General features: G+C 37.2%; 1 protein-coding gene across 1 annotated transcript in view; it reads left to right on the top strand.

The window, feature by feature from the left end:
* COL4A2 (collagen type IV alpha 2 chain) overlaps positions 1-24,857 on the top strand; it is a 77,902-nt gene that overhangs the window by 21,590 nt on the left and 31,455 nt on the right. Inside the window, exons 5-11 of the mRNA XM_053455263.1 lie at positions 20,284-20,418; positions 20,504-20,548; positions 21,206-21,322; positions 22,074-22,145; positions 22,710-22,745; positions 22,860-22,922; positions 24,046-24,081. Of these exons, the coding sequence (XP_053311238.1) occupies positions 20,284-20,418; positions 20,504-20,548; positions 21,206-21,322; positions 22,074-22,145; positions 22,710-22,745; positions 22,860-22,922; positions 24,046-24,081 (504 nt within the window). The remainder of the gene's footprint in view (positions 1-20,283; positions 20,419-20,503; positions 20,549-21,205; positions 21,323-22,073; positions 22,146-22,709; positions 22,746-22,859; positions 22,923-24,045; positions 24,082-24,857) is intronic.

The raw sequence follows: 24,857 nt of genomic DNA, 5'->3' as shown, positions 1-24,857 counted from the left end.
CAGAAATAAATTTTCCTTGTAGTGCTTTCTAGAAACCGACTAGCATATAAATCCGTTTGTTAATCTGCATAAACCATTCGTGCACAAGGATGTTGATGCTTTCCTAAAACAAACAGATCTTGTTTATGATTCCACTTCTGTTTAGATGTCAGGAATGCAAATGCGTCTTGTTAAAGTCTTTGAGGTTTCGAACAGATTGAGAAAAAAATGATATCCCATGTAAATCCAGACCTGAAGAATAGATGGGACTAGCGTTTGTGCGTTTGCCATGTTATCATCCCACAATTTGGAAAAATGTGGTAACTGGTTTCCACCAAGGTCCTTTCAAATTAAGGGCAGATTGGCAGTTAATTAAGAATGACTGTATTGTTGCCATTGTCTGTGTTGTGTCTGTACTTATTTTTGTCCTTTGAGGTCAAAAATGAATAAAGATTTCCCATGACATTTACAAATGGATAGAATCTCCCAGACTCACTATTTTTGACCTTGAAGCAAATTGTAGAATATGTAGAACTATTATTTTCTGATTGAACATGTTTGCATGATTATTAAATAATTTGAAAAGTTGCAAGTCCACAAAGATGCAGTGTCCTTTTCCAAGTTTATATTTTCATTAAGCATACGTTTACTCGTGCGTCAGCGTGTTTCTTTATTTCCATTTTGGCAATAGTGTTGTTTGTGTGGGGTAAGGCTCACAGCTGGATTTAGGAATACGAGGCGACAATAGCACTTTAAGGTCGGCAGCCGCCTATCACACAGGTGAGGCTAACAGTTGGATATGAGAGGCCGCAAACTACGTTTTTAACCCGTTTTGAGCAGTCCAACTTTTCGTAATCTAGGTAAAGTTGCATTGATCTGTAAACTCCAACGGGTGTGTATGGTGCCATGTTGGCCAATGGCCTGCCAGGTGTGTCAGATGTCTGGGACTGGGTAGGACTGATTAAGTTAAGTGCACTTGCATTACAAATAATAATATACAGAGGGATTTAGCAGCTTAATAGATGCTAAGGGAACATTCCAAGTTTTGGTGGACCAGTTGCAACTGGAGGTAAAAAAATCTACTGATTTATACAAGATCATTTAGTACATGGTCAACCCTTGTTCTCATTTAATAAAGAGTAACCTAATAGGCGGTGTATTTGTTTACTTTAGTAGCATCCCTCTTAAAAAAATGTAGGCTAACTCTGTAAAAGCCATGTTAGTGCAGTCTTATTATTATTACTATTAGATTTCTTTATTAAAGTTTGTTATAAAATAATAATGACCATCATCATAAACATTCTTGGAGTTAGGAAGAATTACACGGGCCATGCGCTGGCATGTCCTTTTATGTACTCAGTATTTTAGAAAATCAAGATTCAAGTAGGATGTAGTGCAGCTGGCAAAGTCTACTTTCGTACAGTACGTTCATTCATGTTGAGGGTTGTTGTATCTGCTGCAAAAGTCCTCATGTTTTCCTTTCTTTTTTTTGTAGATAGGACACTATATATTATTAAATATCATTTAGAAATGATAGCCGGATGTTTTTTAGGACACTGTCATAACTGAATTTGCATCCAGAACAAAATGTTTCCCACACAACTCTTTATATCACATAGATCAGGGAGTGATCTCATGAGAGTGTCCTTAAATGGCATATGCACTATTCATTTTATTAGGCTAAGACTGGCAAAATTGACAAAGTATATGGAATTTGTGTGCTTTGACATGTGAACTGTTCTCCATTGGGAACAAAGCAGTTTTTTTTACTTGGCTCAGTTTGGCAATTCTATGAGCAAACAATTAATTCATGAAAAATAAGTATTTGAGTTCAGCCAAGCGCATCCTTGATATAGTTAATTTACATGTTATCTACTGAGTTTATATCTAAAATTATGTACTGTAGTATATTACGAGTGCATTTGACTAAACTCAGATCTGAAGTCTTCAAGAATTCATTGCTTGTCAAGGTGCTCATAGGACTACCAAAATGGACCAAGATGAGTCTCTACTCATGTCTACAGAGCACACCTAAACCAGCTTAGTGGAGACCTAATATAACCTAGTTGGGACATGTGGGATCCAATTGATCTTAGCTTTCAGTCCTTTTTTCAATTAATTTAGAAGGATCCCAAGATCCACAAAGGGACCTCAAAATGTTCAGCCTGCAATTGATACACTATATGGGCAAAAAGTATTCTGATGCCTGACTATCACACCTATATGAGCTTGTTGAACATCCAATGCCAAAGCCATGGGCAATAATATAGTCTTGGTCTCCTCTTTGCAGCTAATACAGCCTTTAGTCTTTCCACCAGATTTGTGGGTGTCTCTTTGGGAATTTGTTCTCATTCACCCCAAATATGATTTGTGAGGTCAGGCAATGATGTTGAATGAAAAACCCTGGCTCGCAATGGGTGTTGCTCTTCATCTCAAAGGTTTTCAGTGGGGTTAAAGTCTGGGCTCTGTGCAGGCCACTTGAGTAACTCCACACTCCACACTCATACAACCATGTTTTCATGCTGGAACAGGAAAGGGCTTTCCCCAAATATATGCCACAAAGTTGGAAGTATTCAAATTTTACAGTAGGCACTATGCATTCTGGTAGGTAGTGTTCTCTTGGCATCAGACAAACCCAGATTTATCCATCAGATTCCAGATCACTTCGGAGAGTGTCTACTCCAGTGTCCAATGGCACTGTGCTTTACACTCTAGCCGACGTTTGGCATAGAGATTTTCGGCTTGTGTGCAGCTGCTCGGCCGTGGAAGCCCATTTCATAAAGCCTTTGACACATTGCTTCTGCTGATGTTGCTTCCAGAGGCAGTTTGAAACAGAGGACAGGCAATTTTTAAGCACAACGCACTTCAGCAGCCCCACACTGTGAGTGTGCATGGCATATGGCATCATAGCTGACCTATTGTTACTCCTAGAAGGTTCAACTTCACAATAATAGTATTAACAGTGGACCAGGGCAGCTCAAGCAGGGCAGAAATGTCATGAGCTTTCCATGTATGCATCAAATGTTTAGATTTACAATTTTAAAAAAGCAAACAAATGAAAAAAATTCAGAAATACATAATTTCAGATGTTTTTGAGGTTGAGAAACCTAGCACGTCAGAGACAAAGATAAATAAAGAAAGAAGTAGTTTATACATACAAAGATTATGCTGTTTTAATTGCAAGCGTATGTGCTTGCTTTCTGACAGCTAAAGTGTATACATGACAGTAAGTAAACCATAGAGGCATGCCTGTACTGGCCCCATTTATGGGAATATCCCTGAAAATCACATAACAGGATTTCAGTTATTTATTATACCTCTTCTCTGTCTGCTTGTACTGCATCTAATATGTCTGAATTGTTAGGTATTGTGCTGTTTTCTTTTTTTAAATAGACATAGTTTTGCGTAATGCAATGTTTTTCTAAGGCAGCTACTTAGTAGCCGTTTTGTATGTGTTCTTGCTTTTTTATCTTTTGCACAATGTACTACAAACACCCTGATTCTTAATCCAAACATTAGAATGGCCAGTTTAAATCAACTACGCTGACACTTTGACTAATGAAAGTCTAGGAAGCATCATTAGTATTGCCATAAAGAAATAGCTCAGTATGGTGGCTGAACAGGGAAAGTCGCCCAAAATATCACATAAAGAAGTCTATAGGAGCAAAATGAAACAAAACCAAGTTTTTCTCGATGCTACTCTTATTTATGTGTTTTATGCTCAAGGAGAAAGAAATATAATTTTCAGTGGGACTTCCCTTTAACACTATCAAATTAAAAAACCATTGTCATTATGACATACAATGTTTAATATAGAGGAGGAATAGACAACAGTTAGCCCTCCAGTTGTTATGGAACTACAACTTCCCAGACAGTGTATATGCCTATTGGAATCTACTTTGCAGTTCACTCCATATTCCACTCTATGCATTATTGTACTCCATTAGTGTTGCTTCTTTCATTCCTACCAACACTTGCTCCTCTGGCACTGGGAGTCACCTTACACAGATTATGATACCCGGCGTTAATGCCACCTTATGTTTTACCCACCACATGTGCCATAGCCCCTCTATGCCCAATTTGGCCACTGGGCATGCAAAAATGAATAATTTCCTTAAAGGAAAATATATGGTTGTTGGTATGAGAGTTGTAATAAAACACAATGAATGCTTTGTGTCTGAGAACGTCGTGCACACTGTGATAGTTTAACATTTCTTCATATCTATAACCAGCTCAGAGGGTAGAAGTGCATCACGCATTACTAGAAAAGGGAAGGATTTCCAAGCCGCTGGAACAATGTACTGCTATCTATCTACCAACCAGAAGAAAAGGAATGCATATTGTTTAATGAGACCACAATTCACTGCTCTGCACCCTTTCAGAATGTCACCACCACAAATGAATATTCTTAGAAGGAATCTGCTGAGACGAGTTATTTCGCCTGCGCTGTCAGATGGGAAACAGGAGGGCAGATGATGACAGCAGTTGTATTTCCTTACCTCGGTGAACATGTTAAATGCATATGATATACCTGCTACCTTTCTAGGTACAGCTGAGGAATGATTTTATAGTGTATAAAATATGGGACATATACTTATGTTGTATATATACAACAAAAGGAAAGGCTAACTCATAAGATATGCAGAAAGTGCATGACGGATAGTACAGTGTATACAGTGTATAGTACAGAAGGAGGTGATTATGCCGCAGGGGGCCTAGATGTTTCTGTGTTGCTTAACAATGGTTCATTTTTATGTGGTAATTGGAGAGTACCTCTCTAAGGGCAGTTTAAGAGGAACGTGAGTGGGGCTAAAAAGAAGCCATTCAAGTTCCATTCTTAGCATGCTTTTATCTGTTTCCCATGAAGGTCTGCACTAGTCCTCCAATGGCCCTCTTACAATGCCTTAAAGTATACATATTTGGATATACAATGTGATGTGAGAAATAGTTGGAAAAGCTAGAGATTAGCCTTGATGTGCCGAGTGTGTCTTATTTGCCATTAAATTCTATTCCCATGATGAGTGGTAAATAGTTAGTGGGTGGAGATGCTCAAAATGTATAGATCACAAATGTGATTGGCGGCTACCCATAAGCCACTCCACTATTGCCTCCTATGGTTCTCTTGGAAATGTGGATTATGTGTGCCTCATTAAGGCAGTTCTTTAATGAGTTACAAAGCTAGCAGTTTCAAAATGAATTAACGCAAATATATGGAATAAAATAAACATTTTGTGAAGCTTAATCTGTATCCAAGTGTATATTATGTCTAGTGTGCGTAAAATAGCCCTTGACCGGCCTACTTAATAGTAAACAGTATTTTAGTTGCTTTTTTACCAGCAATATTTCATTTTTGTACACTGGAAGAACAATTTATCACAGTTTTGACTCCAAGTCATTCAATGAGAAAAATTATGTATAGCATCAATAAACCGATTCATTTTTTTTTCACTTTTGGGGGAATCCCTCACAGCTGTTTAAGGCCTGTTCCTCTAAACGGTTCTATATGACACTACGTTTTCATTCTGTGGATAGTCTTACTTCAGAATATGTCAACACTGACCTAGTTCTCAAACTCACTGGTGCATATAAAGAGACTGTCACCAAATCTACTACACAATAGAATGCTGTTTAACGCTTGTCAAATTGTTTCCGGGCAATATACTGTTAATGTTTGAAACATGGAGCATGTCAGATGAAATGTAAGAAGACAATAGTTGATTGTTTGGAGTTGTGCTGATGTCTCCAAGCACTGTAGAGTGTTATGGGACCAATGAGCGTAGAACACACATTCCGCATAGGACACTTCCTGTTGTACAGTGTTTTACTGCAGTGGTCTGCATTATGGTCTTCAGCTGCTGTTCACCAGGGAATAGACAGTTTATTCTCATGCCCTTTGACTTCTTTGGTTTAATTCAGAGTGTCACATTCCTGGAACATATTCAACAAAAGGATTCTTTATATCACGCATCTAAATGTAAAATAGAGGAGACAACTGCGTTTTAGCTTAGGTTGAATGGCAATTCCCTGTTGTTGTGTTATTCCAATGGTTATTGATTCCCACAGTATCCAAACATTTGTCGGCATGGGTCATCTCAGCTATGCACCATGGACAGTACCTCTGTTCAAAATAAAAATGTCCTTAAAGGGAAAATGTGGAGCTGGAAACAATTAATTCCGCAGCTGCATCATGTTTAAGGTTTGCTTTCTGCGGCTGACGTATTAGGGCAAAATGTTACGTTTGGAATTTTCTACTGTTCTGCACCAGATATGGAATCCTCAAACTGAATTATGTAGTTTTTTTTGCTGAGCCATACCTCACCAGTAGTTCTATGAGAACAAACTTAAAAGACCATTTAAAATAACCTAAGCTGTAGAATGGTATTACAATTTACAGTCAGACGGTTATTGATTATTCTATTCTTCAATGTTAGTAAAAAAAAAAAAAAAAAAAAAAGTAGAATGAAGAAAAACAAAGGATACGAAAAAAAATTTCAATTTTTGATCATATAGTATGCAAAAGAACTCTTACTACATAACTTGTGTGCTATAAATACAGACTTAAGGCTGAACAGAACAATTTTCAAGCAAAGTAGGCTATATTGGTGCATTTAGTATACCTCATTAGGAATCGTTTTTGGGTTTCACTAGTCACTTTTATTCTAATATACATTTAATTCTGTTAAACTTACAAAAAAGGTTTGGTTTGTGTTTTATGGTTTACCTCTGACATTGGCCCACATTGCCAAGAGCAATTTTCTATACTTAGCTTACTTGGTGCATGCTAAGATAATTTTATCAAGTCACATTCCCAAAAGCATGTGATGATCCCATTAAGTACAGCTCAGGTTATTATGCACAGGCATATGCTTGAATCAGAAATAAAATTGCATATGATACAAGCAGATCCCTTATTTTCATGTTCTACCCCCTACTGTAACAAACCGTAAATCTTATTTCAATAACCAGAATCAGTGTGTCTAAGGTGTTTCAAAATTAAAAACACACCTTAAACACCTTAGACCAGGGGTGTCCAAACTGCGGCCCTCCAGCTGCTGCAGAACTACATCTCCCATAATGCTCTTTCAGCTAAGGGGCTGGCTGAGGAGTATGGGAGATGTAGTCCTGCAGCAGCTGGAGGGCCGCAGTTTGGACACCACTGCCTTAGACACACATCACACAGTGTAACCCCTCTCATTGTGATAAAACAACTTGACAGCTTAGGCCTAAAGCTTGATAAGAAAAACACCATCCATCCCAACTACCCATGAGACAATGATCCGCGTGCCTACTGACTACCGGCCCAGCATAGGCCAGCCGTCATGCTTACCCTCCCCATGTGGTCCAGGGGGTGTTTATAATTGAAATGTGGGTCTTGTCCGCTCATACAAATTATAGGCCAATGGTCACGTCTTGCACTGAAGAGGTTATCAATCATAAGGATTAGATTTCTAAACACATACAAACCCTAAAGGCCGACTGTTAGCACAAAACCACGCTCCTTAGACTGGGATATCATCAATCAATGTATGTATATTCAAGGGGTTAACATACACATCCTATTCCATTCCCCCTACTCCGTTCTCTGTCACATTTAGAAGGATGTAGCATGAAGGTCGGCCTAACAGGTACAGGTATACTTCCTAACTAATGTATTCTAATATACTTCCTAAACTGAGAAAAGAAAGCCAAACCAGTGTAGTTTAAAAATTCTCCATTTCACCCAAAAATCATTTTGTGAGATTTCATCCTTTATGTCTTTCCAACTTCGCCTCTGTTTTCAATTACTTCTTCAATGTTATTTTTGCAATATCCCATGTTAGATTTTCTTTTTTTAAAACCATATGTCCCTTTTCTAGATGTTCTCTAAACACACATTCTCCATTCACTAATTAGATACATACTATTACTGAAAAAGTACCTCATATTAGTCATTGCTTATATGATAAATGTTTTTATTTGCATGGTTAATAATTGTTAGCCTTCATTTTTAGAAGTCAAATATGTTAACTGTCTGAAGTAGACCTTCAACAAACGCACAAAAGTCTACATGTTGTGTAGAACAATTGTGCTATGTTGTCAACCAGTCCATCAATGAATTCACATAGTGCACTCTGCAGAGAAGACTTTGGTAAGACTGTTACAATAATGGAAATGAAATAGTCTTGTCAAAAAAATATGATGTCTTGATGTGATGATGAGGCAGCTTTTTGTTGAGCAGATAATTTGATATACATTTTATCTACAATCTACAGTACAATACAACAAATACAACCAATCTCAATGAGGGTTTTACACATTAGCGTAAAACAGTGAAATATTGATTGATATGAATATTTCCTTCTTGATAATCATAGATTTTTATTAACATTATGGAGTTTGTAGCTTTCATGTCTACAAAATGTAGACGTTTATATATATGTTAGTTATTACCACGCAAACGATGTTTCAGTCTGGTTTCAAATAAGCCATATTAAGATGTAATCAACATTTTCCATTTCCAAAAATCTCATCAAAACAGATTGGTTGGAAACACAAAAAAAATGAAATTGTGTGGGAGTATTTATCCAAGCTGTGTTACCGCAGTGTTATGGAGTACAGCAAATGAGAATGGCAGACTCTAATTTTCCAAATCAGTCAAAATAAACTGTTCAACAGGAAAGAAGTCCGGATGAATATAGTATTTCTACATTATCTGATGTATGCATTTGCATTTGTTTGCTGTGCATAGGCAAGAATCACAAAAGCACTTAATTCAATTCAGATGCCACAGCTTGTGTATTGTTAACACTTTCTTGTTCTAAATATATGTTATAATCCCATGAAAAATGCCACCAACCAATGTCCGAGGTGTGAGGGACACATTGTGTTGAGCAGCACCCACATAAATACATCCATGCTTGGGATCTGAACGTTGATACGCAAACTACCTCAGAAGGGAAACAACTACTTAGGTTGGGCGGTGTGTCACTTGCTCCGAAAGTTAGGAGGAAAGTTAGCAGCTAGCTTATTGTCAGTCATGGAAGCATTAGTCTAAAATCAAAGAATGTAAATGTATTGTGTTGGCCAGTGTCTGTTTTAAGAATATTATCTGTTTGGCAAACAGGCTCATATTATGTGAATAAACCCCTAACGTTCACAGTGTTTTCTGTACATCCAATGGGACGATTGTCTTAGCTGTGCCTACCATAGAAATGAGGACAGTAGAAGATTGAAGATTATTAATCAGGAAGATCAGCTATGAGTTTTCCAATGTTTAGTTGAGATGTTAAATGTTTTACGTTGCTTTTTTCTTTCGGTGCAAGTATCACCTTGGCTTCCAACATGATTTCAAAATGGTTGTTGACAACAAAAATATATAGCTCAGCTGGTACCATTACATAAAGCACAGACACCGCATCCTGTCATTGTTTCCTGGATACCCCCTTGTCAAACAGGAAGACGTATCAGATTAATATGAGAATAAATGGAAAAAATGCTTTGTTTCTCTTTAGGCTCCGGGGACAGCTTTTAAGGTTGTCGGGAATGCATCAGCAGACTCTCAAGGAACTGAACTGTTGCTCCTAAATTTCGTAGTCACATCATCCATATTGGATATGTCTATCATACATCGTCATTTTCATACCCCCTGCGTCTGAGAACTATGTAGCATAATGGAGAAGCAGAAGTACAGATGCTCAAATGTCTTTAATTATACCCAGATGCAGGAAATGTCTATAATACAGCTGACTTGAAATATATGAAATTTTAGGGTCCAGTATAAACATCCACTCTAGCCCCCTGACACTTCCCCCTCCCTTTTATCCTCCTGGTTTTTTTTAACCCCTGCTAAAATAGGCAAAATAAGCAAATACGTTTAATTCTCTTGTGTTATGATTTTAATGATTGTGTAGATTATGAGTGCTTAAATGTGGACTTCCCCATCCTTGCAGAGGCCCCTTATCCTTTTCTCTTCTCTTATCCCCTTATCCCACATAGGGCTGTCCCAAATTTGTTCTTTGATAAGAAAACACAAGGATTAATGAATAGGACCCGTGTAGGAAATTCTATGCTAGAAACATTATCTTAAATGACTACTGGATGTATAGTATGGAATATCTCATAAAAATTATTACATAAAAATATGCACGAAAGAAGCCAAAAAGAAAGGAAATATAGAAAGTAAAAGGGGGGGGGGTCCTCAATGACAGAAGCAGGGCAGCCACCTCTGCCCAATGCTTGGCAATGGATGTAAGTGATGTACATGGGCAGTAAAAAAAGGGGCATTCATAGTCTTGTGGTGATTCTTTCAATGGGACTTCTAATTCATTCGTAATTAAGTGGAAAATAACACCACCATACAGGGAGCATGGCACTCGTACATTTGAACCCTCTCTAGCTTCTATAAGTGGTAGCAGTGGGAAACAACTACTTTTTTAATTAACTATTTTTTAAAGAATTATGTATATGACTGTAAGTCTCAAAACCATATTGAATATGTGCCAAGTTCTCAATATTTAAAAATGAATTTATATAAGAGACAAACAGCTGTTAAAAGTATGTCTTATGAATCGGTTATTATATGTGTGATCCACCTAATTTAATGAATCCCGCTGCAGAAAGATGGAAGGCTTCTGTACTAGAGTGGAAGTATTTTAGGAATGAGAAAGAATGTCTGTGTGGGCTGTTTGACATTTCCGAGTATGATATTGAGCAGATGTGATTGGTTCTTGAATGGGGGGTCACAGTGTTTACTGGGTACATTTTATGAGCTAGATAAGGGTCATATCAAGCCCTTAAAGATCTGTGTAATGATAAGTTATGCAGATAATCAAGTGATTGGGACACGAAGCAATCTTTCCCAAATTCTAGTATGATTTAGAAAAAAGGAACAGCAAAGTTCTGCCCCAAAGGCCAGGTTATAAATCATTATAGCTATTTAAAATTCCTCATGCTTCCGGCAGTGAAAAGGCGAGAACATCAACATTTGTAACATATTTTATAAAAAAATTAAAAAACAACAAATAGCTGCTATAGCTATGCGAGCTTTACTAAAATCTAACAAAAACTGATTGTTAAATCCGTCACTGGCTTAGCTGTTTAAAAGAAATAGGCAGCGTAGCATTCATATGGAGATACATCAGCCATAAACTGATTTGAAAGCATGAGAATGCTACAGATTTAAACCAAAAGGCCCAGGTGTTAGCACTCTTATGAAACTTCGGGGTATATTCATTAAATGGTGTGAAGGAGCATTACAATTTCAGCTCACAATGCACTATAGTCATCCCAGCATCTTTTGGAGGAAGAGTTGAGTTAACCCTGTATAATTCTTCAATTTGTGGTACTATTTATGTAAAAAACTGAGTAGTTTGGATGTATGCAGTGTCCGCAACATAGCAACAGTATATATTTATGACAGGATTACAGCTTAACTTATTTTTAATATATTTGTTTATACAGTTTATTTTCATTTAAATAATTTGTTAAAATATAATGTTTTAATAATAATGTAATTTTACTTAATAGCATCATTATTATTACCATTATTATATATTGTTTTATATAGTGCCATCATATTGCGTAGCGCTGTACAATTGGTACAAACACCAGTCCCCAATGGCCACAGATGCTATAAACTTTCAGGATAATACCTGGCACTATTCTGAGTTATACACAATGGGGATTACATATAAAGTGCAGTTCTAGCACTACTATACTGCAAGCACATGCATTGGGCCTCGAGACAGAGGTAGAGTTTGTTACAGCAGGATTTGGGGCCGCAATTAAGGTGTCAGCGCTATCTCCAAAACATCGCCCTCCCCCCTCAGCATCCCGATTCACTGGGGGTAGAAGCTGGGAGATATGAGTTCAGCTGGGTCACTTAACGTGATGTCACATAACCCAATGGGCTCTAGCAACTCAATGGTACCCTTGTGTTTGACGATGGGGTTTGGCACCCCTGCTGTAGCCACCTTGTCCAGTGTCCCTTCAGGTGCCACTAATGTAAGTGAATAAAATAAATTTGAGGGCACCAAACAGGCTTCAAAAAGCAACCATGGGCAGGAATAAATGGAAAATGATGGTGGTAGCTTAGTTTATGACACTCTGCTGTGCATAATTCAGGAAATCCTTGTAGAATGAAGTAATGCCAATGGTCTTACTTTGAGAACCATAGCTAATATACATTTTGTCTGTTCAGCTGCTCTGCTAATTTATATAGAAATACCAAGTTATATCCATGAGCTGAAGGCTTGGAATGTGTAAGATCCATGCCATGGTTTTTCATCTTATCTTGGTTTTACAGAATAGATGAAATCATCATAATTGACTTTTTTTTTGAAACAACTACCAGTTTATTTAAATGTACTAGTTTTACAAAAAAAAGAATATCTTGTGCATACTGGTTACAAGAAGTGAAGATGAAAACCACAAATATGGTCTCCATTAAATATAAATGTCATAAATTGTCACAGCTTTCTACTGGGCGATTTGTAAACATGTTAATAATAATAACAAGAATAAGAATACTAACAACAGTTGTTATGTAAAGTTTTGGTGTCACTGTTCTGTGAGGCTTATGTCATAGAGCTGCTTAAAAACAACAATTTACCTAATCATCTCAGTACTATTTGTAATAAGCTTTTGGTTGAACAAAAAAACAGAGAAATAAGTTAATAATTACTGTAGCTGACTTGACAGGCTGAGTTGTTCCAGTTAATTAATCAACTGTGATGTTAAAATGTTAAATAGAGGCCTGTTTTGGCCATATGTATTTTATGTCATGTGAGCGGGCCACCCAGGAGGACGGTTCAAGGAGACACAGAGCAATTGACTGAACTTATTACATTGGAAGTAACATTGAAAGTAAACAATTTAAGTGTCAACTGATTATAAAAGATGTAAGGACCCACATGGGTAACTAAGGTCTCTCAGATAAAATGAACACTTGGGAGAATGCAAAGTCACAGAAAGATACAACAGTTTGGCAATTTGTAAGAATTGCACGAAAATCTAGTATGTAATTTGAAAGCTTCTTGCACAACTGAATTAAACTCCACCCTTAGCAGGGGCAGATCTAGAGCCTGAACTTGGGAGGGGCACTCACACTAAAACACATCCTGACAAACACACATACAGCTAGACACACACGCTAACACATGCACGCACGCACACACACACTCAACACTAACACACGCACACAGTCAAACGCATATTAACATACCCAGACACGCACACACTAACATACCCAAAGACACATGTTTGTAAACTAAAATACTCCAACACACACTTTCACATGCCCAGACACACACATACTAACATATCAAGACACACGCCCAAAGACACATGTTAGCACACTTACATGCCCACACATATTTTCAGTAAGAAACTCAAATCCCAAAACAAAGCCAGAATTCAACTAATACTATTCAAAAACACCATTATTATTAAGTACCCCAAGTTTGGCAAGGCCTATCTAATTTTACATGTCTGTATTGTTTGCCAAGGAGCTGAATCTGTGGGATTGCACTGCATTTTAACCTCAATGAAACCCACAAGCATTCTTTGGACACTATTAATGAGGCACCTGTGTGTCAAGATTGGCCGCTTAACCCTTAGGTTTGGTCACTTAGCCTGTGAAGCTTCCGTGATGCAGCTCACCCAGCTAGCTGCCTAGCTACTCCCGCTGGGTCATGCAATGCAGCGTTATGTGTCCATGCTCAACCCCTCACCTCTTGGAAATCAGGGAGAAAAAGGGATAAGTCAGAGTCTCAGACTTACCTCCTTATCCCTATTCCCTAAAATCCTATCATTCATGCCTAGTTTTGTCACAATGGATTCTGTATGTATTTCTTTCTGGGGCAAGAGGCACAGATGCTCAGCAGCAAAGGACCTGCACACCTTTTTTTTGCCTCCTTCCACTTCCAGAAACAGATATGATGCCCATGTCAAACGAGACCTCCAATATTTTTTCCCAGACGCCAAGACCCCTAGTTACATGTTTTCCTTGTTTTACTGTTAACCCATAATATATTCGTAAAACCAGAAAATGAAGATGATACAACAAAACCTATAGATTATTAATCCTTGTCCCTAATAACAGGGAAGTTGTTCTTGTTCCAGCATCTGTTTACGTAATACTTAATATTGGAGACTATTGTGCTGGCATCATGTTTGCAAAAACAGTAGTACTGCGTTTTTTGTTGTAAACCTCACATCAGTAGTTGCTATGTGAAATGATATTACTTTCCGTGCACGCAGATGCTCTACTCTTTAATTAAATGAGTACTCTGTTTCTTCTCCGCTTCATGACTTGTTTGAGTCAAACATTCTTTTCATTGCTCTGTTCATATTCTCACAAGCTGCTACTGATTTGTGGATTTACATGGGTATTAAATCAACAGAATGCAGACTGCAAAGTTTTTTTTTTCTCCTTCTGCGGAGTACTGAGAGGGCAAAGTAGCGTGTAATAGGGTGTTCAGACAAAAAGTCATATGGTTCCACCTGTGGGTTGATCCCTAATTTGACATTTTGTTTACACATTACATCAAGGACAGGCAACTATGGAATTCTAGCACGGCACTACTGCCACCATGCAAATGCTAGCGAAGGGTGAGGACATAGACCTTGAAATGACCAAAGTCAGGCATGTTTGATTAAGTTATACTGTAGGTGGGGTCAGGTGCAGAGCTCTAGGACTGGCCATCTGGGATACTGGACAAATGCAAGTGGACCGTTGGCCAACAGTGCTCCATATTCACCTGATCTGCAACTCCAGTGCTGGAGTGGATATGCCTTGTAGCCTTCTGCATGAACATAAAAATGTATTGTGCATATCCAACCGGCAGCCACACATACATCATTATGAGGCCGCTGGCCTTAAAGTGTTAGGGCCATGAACTTTAACAAAAATATTAGCATTTAGTAGAAGTTTTATTTCAATGAAATAAACAATGAAATGTGGTGTTATATAGGCAATGTTATAAAGTCATCTATATCTATATATATAATACTAGTAGTCATGATGTATTACATTATAGCAGCCAACAGTTCTGTTTTGTCTGTTTATTCACTGGGGGAAGAAGATTTGGGGAAAATTGCAACTATTTAATTAGTTTAATTTCAGAGATATAGTATTATTATTATGATGATTATTATTATAATTATTATTATTGTAAAGTTCACATTTTCATCCTCTGGGAAGAAAATATGCAGCATGCAGTGATATTTTAACTTTTTCACATCTGCAGTGTCTGAGTCATCCATCATAGACTCCTTATTTTGAGAATCTATCTTCCTGCCTACTGGAGCTATGTTTCCAAATTTCATCAGGGAAAACTTTTTGGATGAAAGAATGTTCTCACAAATATCAAAAACAGGACAGATGCTGTAAAGCTCTTGGAGCTCTCACCGCCTGTTGACACGAAACATCTGTTTGGGAATGCCTGAGAACACTCCTACACACTACTAGAAAACAATTGGTCTGCCAGTGACTTTCTTGTTATTAAATTGATTCTCTCAATTTTATACCCGCAGAATCAAAGTAAGCCAGAGTCATTGAGAAATACTATTTAAAGAAAACAATTGAATGTCCATCAAATTTGCTGGGTTGCAGCAAATTTGTTTTTTTTATATATACATATATATATATCTTATATATTCCTGCTCTATACACTAAATAATATAAATAATAAAATAATAATGTACAATGCGTTTGTATTAAAAGCCATGTGTACACAATGGAGGAAGATATCATAACTTTCTGTTCTCTGGATCTTCATGATTGCTCCTTCACATAAAGGTATTGGTGGTATTTATTAAGTTGCAGTCTTTGTAAGGATGGGGAGAGGACATGAAGTTGATTAAGTTATGTAATGCTAGTTTGGGCACATACAGTCAGCCATCTCAGCTTACCTACCTTTAGTATTGTTTTTGTATTTACATTCAAACTTTAAAAAAAAAGGTAAAAGTAAACATGTATACTGACAGTTGATTTTAATATATATGATGGGATATGTAAAGTGGGCGTTGCAGTTAAATTAGTAATAACATGCCACTATCGTATGGGGATATCTGTTATGTTTATTAGGATGCACAATATGGAAATTGTCCCTATTACTCCAATCACAGTGAAATTGAAGCTGTAACAGGTATATTTTCTATTTTTCTGATTAAACCCCCAGGGGCTCAAATGTCATTATTCTCAGCCAGTTAAATGGTTTTACTGACTTCTATTGCTCTTCTTTCCTCCACTTTTGCTCTTATCTTCTTTTGCTCCTTCTTCTTTCCCATATCTTTATTCTTCTTTCTTTTTCTCCATTTTCTCTGCCCCACATGCCACCTTCTGCCCATCCTCCAATTTACCTGATTTCCTTTCTCTCCCTTCTTTCTCCTCTCTCCTATTTCCTTCTCCTCTATCCTTTCTCTCTCCTCTCATTTTGCTCTTTTCTCTCCTCTCTTCCTCTTTTCGTTTCACTCTTTCCTCCTCCCCTCCTCTCTCTTCCATCATCACCTATTCTTTATTCTTTCTCTTTCCTCTTCACTCTCTTTCCTTTTTTTTCTTCTTCTTCTTATTTTCTATTCTCGTTTTGTCTGTATTCCCTCCATTGTCTCTTATGGCTTCTTTCTTTCTCTTTAATCTCTGTCACACTGTTGAGACCTGCTACCACCAGCCAGACAGCATCTTGCTGGTATGAGGTCTCTATGCAGCATACACCCGTCAGGAAGGGAGTGAAGGAGGCACCCCTAATAGGGCGCAGCAGGGGGCGTGCAGCAGGGGGTGTGTCTGTGATGCACCCTAGTGTGCTCCTGCAATTCCTTATTGATCGTTCCTAAAGTTTTGATTTTGATTCCTGGCTGCTCTGACTACCTTCTTTCTTGAGATTTTGTACCTTGTTGACCTGATCTGTGATCCTGACTACCCCCTGTTTGTATTGACATTGGCATTGTCTGACTACCTGTTTAGTGTACCAAACCCAGCTTTGGTTTACTAGCTGTCCCTGTCCGCCTGTCCCCTGTCTTGATGCTCCATCCTTTGCTAGATATTTCAGGGCAAAGAACTCCTGCGGTAAGCGCTCCTGGGTCATGTCAAGACACTCTCTTTTTCTCCTCTCCCGCCTTTCCTCTTTTTCTCTTCTTTATCTTTATCCTCTCTCTCGTATCTTCTATTTCCTCTTTCTTGTCTTTTCTCTTCTCATTTTCTATTAAACCAAACATTTTACCTGTTGTCAGTGAAACCACATTCATGGCCACACCTCTGAATGCACCCATGGCGCACATTTTCAAAGACAGTCCAGGAAATAGCTTGACAAAATCTCATTGCAGAATGCAGTAAACGGGGCACTTCCGCTGTTACATAGAATTAGAGATAGCTTGGCTGTAATTTATCCATTACAAAACGCCTGATTCAAGACTAATGCAAGCCTCCCTTATTCACATTATCTGAAAGTTGTATCGTCTTTTAGTAAATCAGCGATGTCCTAGCCTGCATAAAGGCATTTTTCCTATTTTATATTTTGAAACAAGAATCTTTCAAAGCTAACCACAGCATTTTTTCCTGTTAGCTAGGTTTTTAACTTGACAACCTTGTTTAACCTTGGGTATTGATATCCACATCTGCCTAGCAAGTTTGCGGTATCTGTTGAGAGCCTAATCTTATCTAAAGTGGTTTATTTTTTACCTGCCTATTTACAGAAAGGGTCACACAGGGCTATAATGGGATTATGTAGACTCGTGTCAAAGATGGTTTGTAGCCAATTATACTTTGTTGTCAAAACCAGTGGTCCCTCTTAGCCTAAATTGTGTGTTATCCTTCCTGTCAAAGTCAGCTATCACATAAACAGAGCAAAACTGTGGGTTTCTAGCACATTGGGTCAGATTGACAACAATAATATGCTCTGAATAGTCCACGTCTGATAAAAAAGTTACCATTTTGCTAATAAAAAATCCAACTTTCTATAATTGGTCAACACACAAAAGAACAGTAGTTAACTACAGTGACGTTGTCCATTCAAGATTTTACATGATAAGCTAATATTTTTTTCTGCATATTTTTTTTTCATCCAGAACAATACTGTACATGAGAGTCATTTATATAGAGGTTTACATGTAAAGGCTGGCTTACTGGTGCGAGTATGTTCTGGTTATTAGGTAATTGTCTACGGCACACAATTCTCTAATCATTGACTCTCCCTATTTAGTGCATATATTAATGAGAACAAAGTAAATATATAACTTAAATTCTTTTCGCAAAATTTAAAATGCAGACTCACGACTTGGAATAAAAGGCTACTATTTTTTTTCTCAAAAACTTTAAAGAAAGCATGTGCATTTAAACCAGCTGTTTCACCTATCCTGTGATTTCAACACTTTCATTAACTAAATGTAGTATTCAAAACATGGTTATTAGTCGCTAGAAACTAAAAAAACTTGAAAGCTTGTGTATTTGTTATTAAGAAAGAATACAGTAACAGTTAGTTATTGAACCCGATAGAGAATGCAACTAATGTTTTGTCTAAGCGAAACCAGTAAGTACTGTAAGACTGTGTGAATATACACCCGTATAAGAGCATACCTCCCAAGTGTCCTGCTTCAACAGGGTACACTCATGATTTCAAGACACTGCTCCGCAAAACTGCTTCGCTGTCCCGGATTCGTGAGCAATAGTGATCATAGGGTGTTAAGGAGATTAGGGTTTCTCCCCTGTCTGCCCACAGAGCTGTGAAATCAATGTGAAATCAATGTAGGTTCATGTTTTTGCTCCTACGTTACTACCTTACGACATATTGAAGTAGGGCACTGCAATATGATGTCATATCCCGGAGTTGAGCTTCAATACATCACAGGGTGGCTAGAAAATGAAGGTAGGGCAATGGCCCTGTTGCTGGCACTGCTCATAACCTCGCCTTTAACCATGCACCATGCACCTCCATTCACCTCTAGCCATGCCCCCCCATTCACCTCAAACCATGCCCCCCCATGTTCAGCTTTGGATACCTAAAATGTTTTGGGGTACATCAGAACAGTGCTGTCTGGGCTAATGGGAAATGATGGATAAAAGTATATCCCAGAGTGAAAAGAACATAAAAGTTCAAGTGAAAAGGAAACATTTTAAATGTTTTATGAAAATTAAGAACATATCATCCATACTGGGCACATACTTAATTATGAGGAGTAGAAAGTATGTTATCGCCATTCTGGACACTCATATACTCAGTTGTATTAATTAATGTCACTTTATTTTCAGATGACATGTCCATATTAACCAGTGGCAAATCCAGCCTTTCTTTCGAGATATATATTTACTTGGAATTTGGAATTTTATATATATATATATATATTTTTTTTTTTCTTGTTAAGCTTTCATATCAGCTGTATTATTCTATTTTATCTGCTGGAAAAAAATAACAAACATGCTGCTTTGATAATAGAGAGCTGTGTTCCGTGTTTTGAATGACCATTTCCTCTCCGAAAAACATAGTTTGATAACTGTGTCATTTCCTCAAACCAGGTTGTAGCTCAAGGATATACTGAACAATGTTAGCCCTAGCAGTTGACATCAGTTTCAATACTCATTGTTCTTTTGAGCCGTGTTTACTGAAAGTACACATGATGGAAGTTAAAATTTTAAATAATTTACATGAAAAGCATAGGCAACTGGCACTGGCTATCTGCTGTGTATGTATAGATCCCATGCTGCACATTTACTTGCAATTCTGAGTATAATGGGAGTGTACAGAAGCTGGGATACATTCCCCAGTCTATTCTAACCCATTTAACTTTAGTTAAATGTTTGATATAGCTGATTCCTACTAAGCCACGCAAGATCCAGTCAATTATTTTAAATGCGGTGTGGTATATTGGTTTGCTAAAGAATAATTCAATTAAAACAGATATTATCACTATACCGAGGTGCTCATTTTATTGGGAACTCATTTGGCCTAGCAGGACTACAGCAATTATAGGCTGATTCACAGCGCCACCTGCTGGTAGGGAATATTAGAATCATAAGACTTTGCAGTGTCAGAATAATTAAATTATTCTACTTTAACCTTAATCATGGGGTTCTGTAATTCCCGTGTATATTACATTGAAATACGGTTCATTTTAAGTTCTGTTTCTCTCTATGAGTCTTTATAGATTGCTGAATGTCTAGGCATCCATTTCCAGCAGCAAGTACCTGATGTGATAATCTGGTGAGCTGAAGGCACACCAACTCTGCTACATTTCCTAACCAAACATTTATACATGTCTGACAAACATCAGAAGACGCAGGTTTACAATCTTAAATCTCATTTGTGTACCCATGCTGTATTCATTTTGTTGCAGGGTGCTCCAGGAGCTCTTGGAGGACAGGGTCCATCTGGTCCACCAGGAATATCAGGTCTACCAGGATTAGAAGGTCGTAAAGGAGACAAAGGTGATCGAGGCTATCATGGAGGGGCTGGACCAACTGGAGATGCGGTAATGCTTCTTGGCCCTTCCTGAGATATGTCTATGGAATGTATTAATGGGAGTCTTTCTTAAACAATAATTTATTTTTTTGTAGGGCCAAAGGGGTGTCCCAGGATTTCCTGGAGCTGATGGTGTACCTGTAAGTAAATTAAAATGCTGTTATCTATCAAGCATTAAAAAGACATGTTGCAATTTAATACTTTCAGCGCTAACCACCAACAGTAAAATCTTGAGTGTAATATGAATATTAAATTTAGAACACTTTGAACTCATGCTCATATAACCTACATGCTTGACACAATCCAGTGAATGTCATTTTTTTGTTTTGACATGTTTAATATGTTTAGTGTTTTTAAAATATGGAAGGATTGTGGTTATTTTTGTTATTTTATACCTGTGTTTATACTCGGTTGGTTGCATATAGAGTCCTAATTGTGGATGTCATATGAGAGTGGAACCAAACTCATCTCCTGGGAACAATTAGCAAACTTTCATTAAAAGAAAACAAAAATCATACTGTGGGCAAAGTCAATTCATGAGTCATTTGGGAAAGCGTTCAATATGGGCATCTTCATTTCATAATATGCATGATAATTTCCCAAATAGAATGGGTTTCAAGTACACTGGAAACTTGGCATTTCCAGGCCTAGAGGGCTACATTCAGCCAAATTACTACACATGTGTATATATATATATATATACAAATAATTACATTTTGGAAATAAATTATTGGAAGTTCTGTTAATAGAAAAACTTTGATTTGGTCTCTGAATGTCTCTCTCCTCCCAATGGACAGGGTCACACAGGACAGGGTGGTCCCAGGGGAAAGCCAGGACATGATGGCTGCAACGGGACAAAAGGTGATGCTGGTGGGGAAGGAGGATTTGGCCCCAGAGGTCCACCTGGTGTCTCTGTAAGTATACATATATTACATATGGAATGTAACTGTAGGGAAACAAGATTAACAGATAATTTCAGATTATGGAAATCTAGTAATGTCTCCACTGCATTCTCTGATATGGCATCCTCTCATGGTTAGCTCCTCTTAGCATCTTAATGAACCCAGGCTGTTTTAAATAGTTGACAGGGAATTTGTGTATAAAAAAAGTTTTAAAGAGTTTTAAAGGTTGTCATATCACCATAGCAACCGGTGCAATATTCCAATCAGCAGGAGTGTCCCATTGGTTTCTATGGTGTTAAGACCACTTTCCAAACCATGCAACAGAATCCCTTTTTTATACATAACCCCCAAAACTAGGTAAATTTGACTCATCCTAATGGTGCTAAGTAACTAATCTTTATTTAGGTTAATTTGAATTAAATATCTATTGTCCTTGTGTGGTGTTATAGCGATCTAGACATTTTCCTTATTCAGGATTTTAGGAAAACTTAATAATAATGGCAAAACTACAAATATATCTATATATAAGATAATATCTTTGTAATATTGGACTTGCAAAATATGGAGAGTAATTGCAAAATTCTGGATTCTGGTATTGGTTGAGCTGTTGGAAAATGAAATAAGATGTTTATTGCATTTCATCTTGGAGCTTGATGGGTTTTCAATGTTAAATATGATTTGTAGTTTACGCCCTGAACACGAACATGTGAAATGTTTTATCTATCTAGCATAAACATTGATGCCACAATATTTTTATGAACAGGGCGGACTGGGTGTCAAAGGTGCAAAAGGGGAACCTTTTTATATATCTTCGGATATGAGAAACAAACTCAGGGTAAGTGCTTCATTAGCTAAGTGACAATAAGTAGTTTACCAGCTGCTCATATCACGTTGCATCACATTTAATGTCTTCTTATAATTCTGTCAATTATATATGTATTTATCATCCAGGTTCTGGATGCTAAACCATACCAGAAACTCTGTGCTTAAAATAACGCTGGATATACTTTCTGGGGTTATATGTAGCAAATGTTAAATTTTTAAAGATTATTAGTATATTGTAGTTAAGTAAATATACTTATGTAGTTATGCACCTACTGTTCTGTTGTATATTTAATACTTTACCCCAGTTATTCTAACATATTATGTTTATTTGCTTCCCGCGGCAACAAAAAATAATGATTCTTACAAACTATTTTTGTGAGTTTCAAAATTCACTGCCTCTAACCAAAAATATTATTGTATTTGAAAAATGGGCGTTTTTGTTAACATAAGTTTCCGAATTGGTTATGGCATACTCATTTTTCCTATGTTTATTATTGTTATGATTTCAAAAAGGGTGTTGGTGCACTAAGAAGGCAAGTCCTGGCATAACCCTGTGTTATATTTGTCCTTTTAGGGTGATCCAGGTCAAGCAGGATTGACTGGACCTGCAGTAAGTATCCCCTTGTATCTGTGTGTAATTAATTATACCACATGTAATCATTCATTTAATCATTTAATTTCATTAAATCACACAAAAGTTTACATAATTTGGTGATATTCACAGGGTCCTACAGGTCTTCCTGGTGTGGTGGGATTCATAGGCCCGGTTGGGACTCCTGGATTACCGGTATGTGTATCTTCTTTTGTCGAGATATATGGTGTTATTATTAACATTATTATTATTAACAAGTTTATAAACATTAAAACATGTCATTTTTTACTACGGTGAAAATTCTAATCGTCCGCTGCGTTATCATGTGTATGTAAAGATTAATTTGCTTATTCTACACATACTATTTCACATTCACCAGGACATGGGAGGACATAATGGTGGTCTGTGTGATTGAATGTTGTTAATATTGGTCAAATGCGTATCTATTAAGGCAGTGAGAAATACGCCAATTTTTAGGGGTAACCACGATACTGTATGTTCTGGTTTAAATAAATAAACAAACTTGTAGCCCCCCCAGTGGTGGCCGCCATTACCATGTTGACACATGGAATAATCATGTCACAATGTGCCAAGCAATTTGTGCATATGAATAATAGATAATAAAATTGTTGCCAATACTGGGCACCAATACACAAGGGGTGATGAAGAAAATGAAAATGACCATAAAACCCTGCAAACAATAATGTAATACTAAACTCACAAGTAGGTATTATATCAAGTGAATGAACCATCAAATGCTTTTAATTGGAAGAGCAAATTCTAAAATGTTATATTTATGCCAATACTATGTAAGCAAAAAAGGCCAAATGTCCATAACTGAGCTGCGGGCACAAATATTTAAAGCAAACAAAAAAAAAATAACACAAACAAGTTCAAAGTATGGCAAATTTGACCATTTGTGTCCAAGTAAAATCCTGAAATCATTGGCTGTAATAATATTCTCATAGGGTTTGGTTGTTGTGTGGAAAGAGACATTATCTGGAATATTAAAAAAAAGGGAAGGCTGTAAATACCAGTGTTGAGGCTGCCACAGAGCCACATATTACAGTGACTCTTAATTTGCCCATCTCAACACCTCCTCAAGCTACTACAGTCAGGACCACCAAGATTCATTATAATTCATCACCCATCAGATTCTAGGCTGAGCTAAATATAATATATATATATATATATATATATATATATATATATATCTCCAGATTCAAATAAGGAGCCTTGTCTCTAGTTATAGATGCTACTCTATATATTAAACTTTAGTAACTGAAACAAACTTATTTTTACATTCTGTTTTGTATAGGGGCAACCTGGACCCCCAGGGCTTCAGGGACCACAGGTAAGTTGAACCTGTTTACACATCTCTCATCTTGTAACATTTGTTTTGGAATTGTGAGTCCGAGCCTAGTTTTCAAGCCAACATTCAGTTGTATAATCTTCTGTATTTCTAGTACTCTCTGGTTATTTTAGTGCTTGTTAACGATTGTTAGTGGCTAGTAGGTCAGGTGTACTGATTGCATTATTGATCTCAACTTCAAGCCCAACAGCCCCCCATGTTTTGCACAATACTGTTTGGTGTTCTCTGATCCCATTGATTGATTTTATTTTCATCCATGAGAAGTCACAAATACTTGACCTCTTCTCCATCTGCTCCAATAGAATGGTTTGAGAAAGGAGCATCTGCAGTACACCATTCTCAGATAATTAACCCCTTAAGGACAACTGTCTGTCCTTAAACCCATTAAAGACAATGCATTGTGAAGGGGTTAAATATCTGGTGTTAAAGAAATGATCATAAATTTCAGGGGGCAATCTGCTCACCATTTATCACTGCAAAGTCAAGCATTAACCAGAACTTTTTTTAAAGTGGAGATAAAGCATTTCCATTAATATACGTAATAACATGAATGAAGTAGCGTCCAGTTTCGGTCCCCCCCCCCCACCTTCTAAATAAAACAAGAGACAATTCTTTATTTCAAAAACTTTATTAATTGTCAACTATGGATTTTATTTGTCCGCGGTGCGGACCGCATATAACACAGCACCGCGACACTCAACCTTTATTAAATGTTTACAACATTGATAACTTTATAACCGTTTATTAGCCAAACATAT

Source organism: Spea bombifrons, chromosome 2 (assembly GCF_027358695.1).
Source record: "Spea bombifrons isolate aSpeBom1 chromosome 2, aSpeBom1.2.pri, whole genome shotgun sequence".
In the NCBI taxonomy this organism is placed as follows: Eukaryota; Metazoa; Chordata; class Amphibia; order Anura; family Pelobatidae; genus Spea; species Spea bombifrons.
This window is presented reverse-complemented; position numbering and strand designations above follow the sequence as displayed.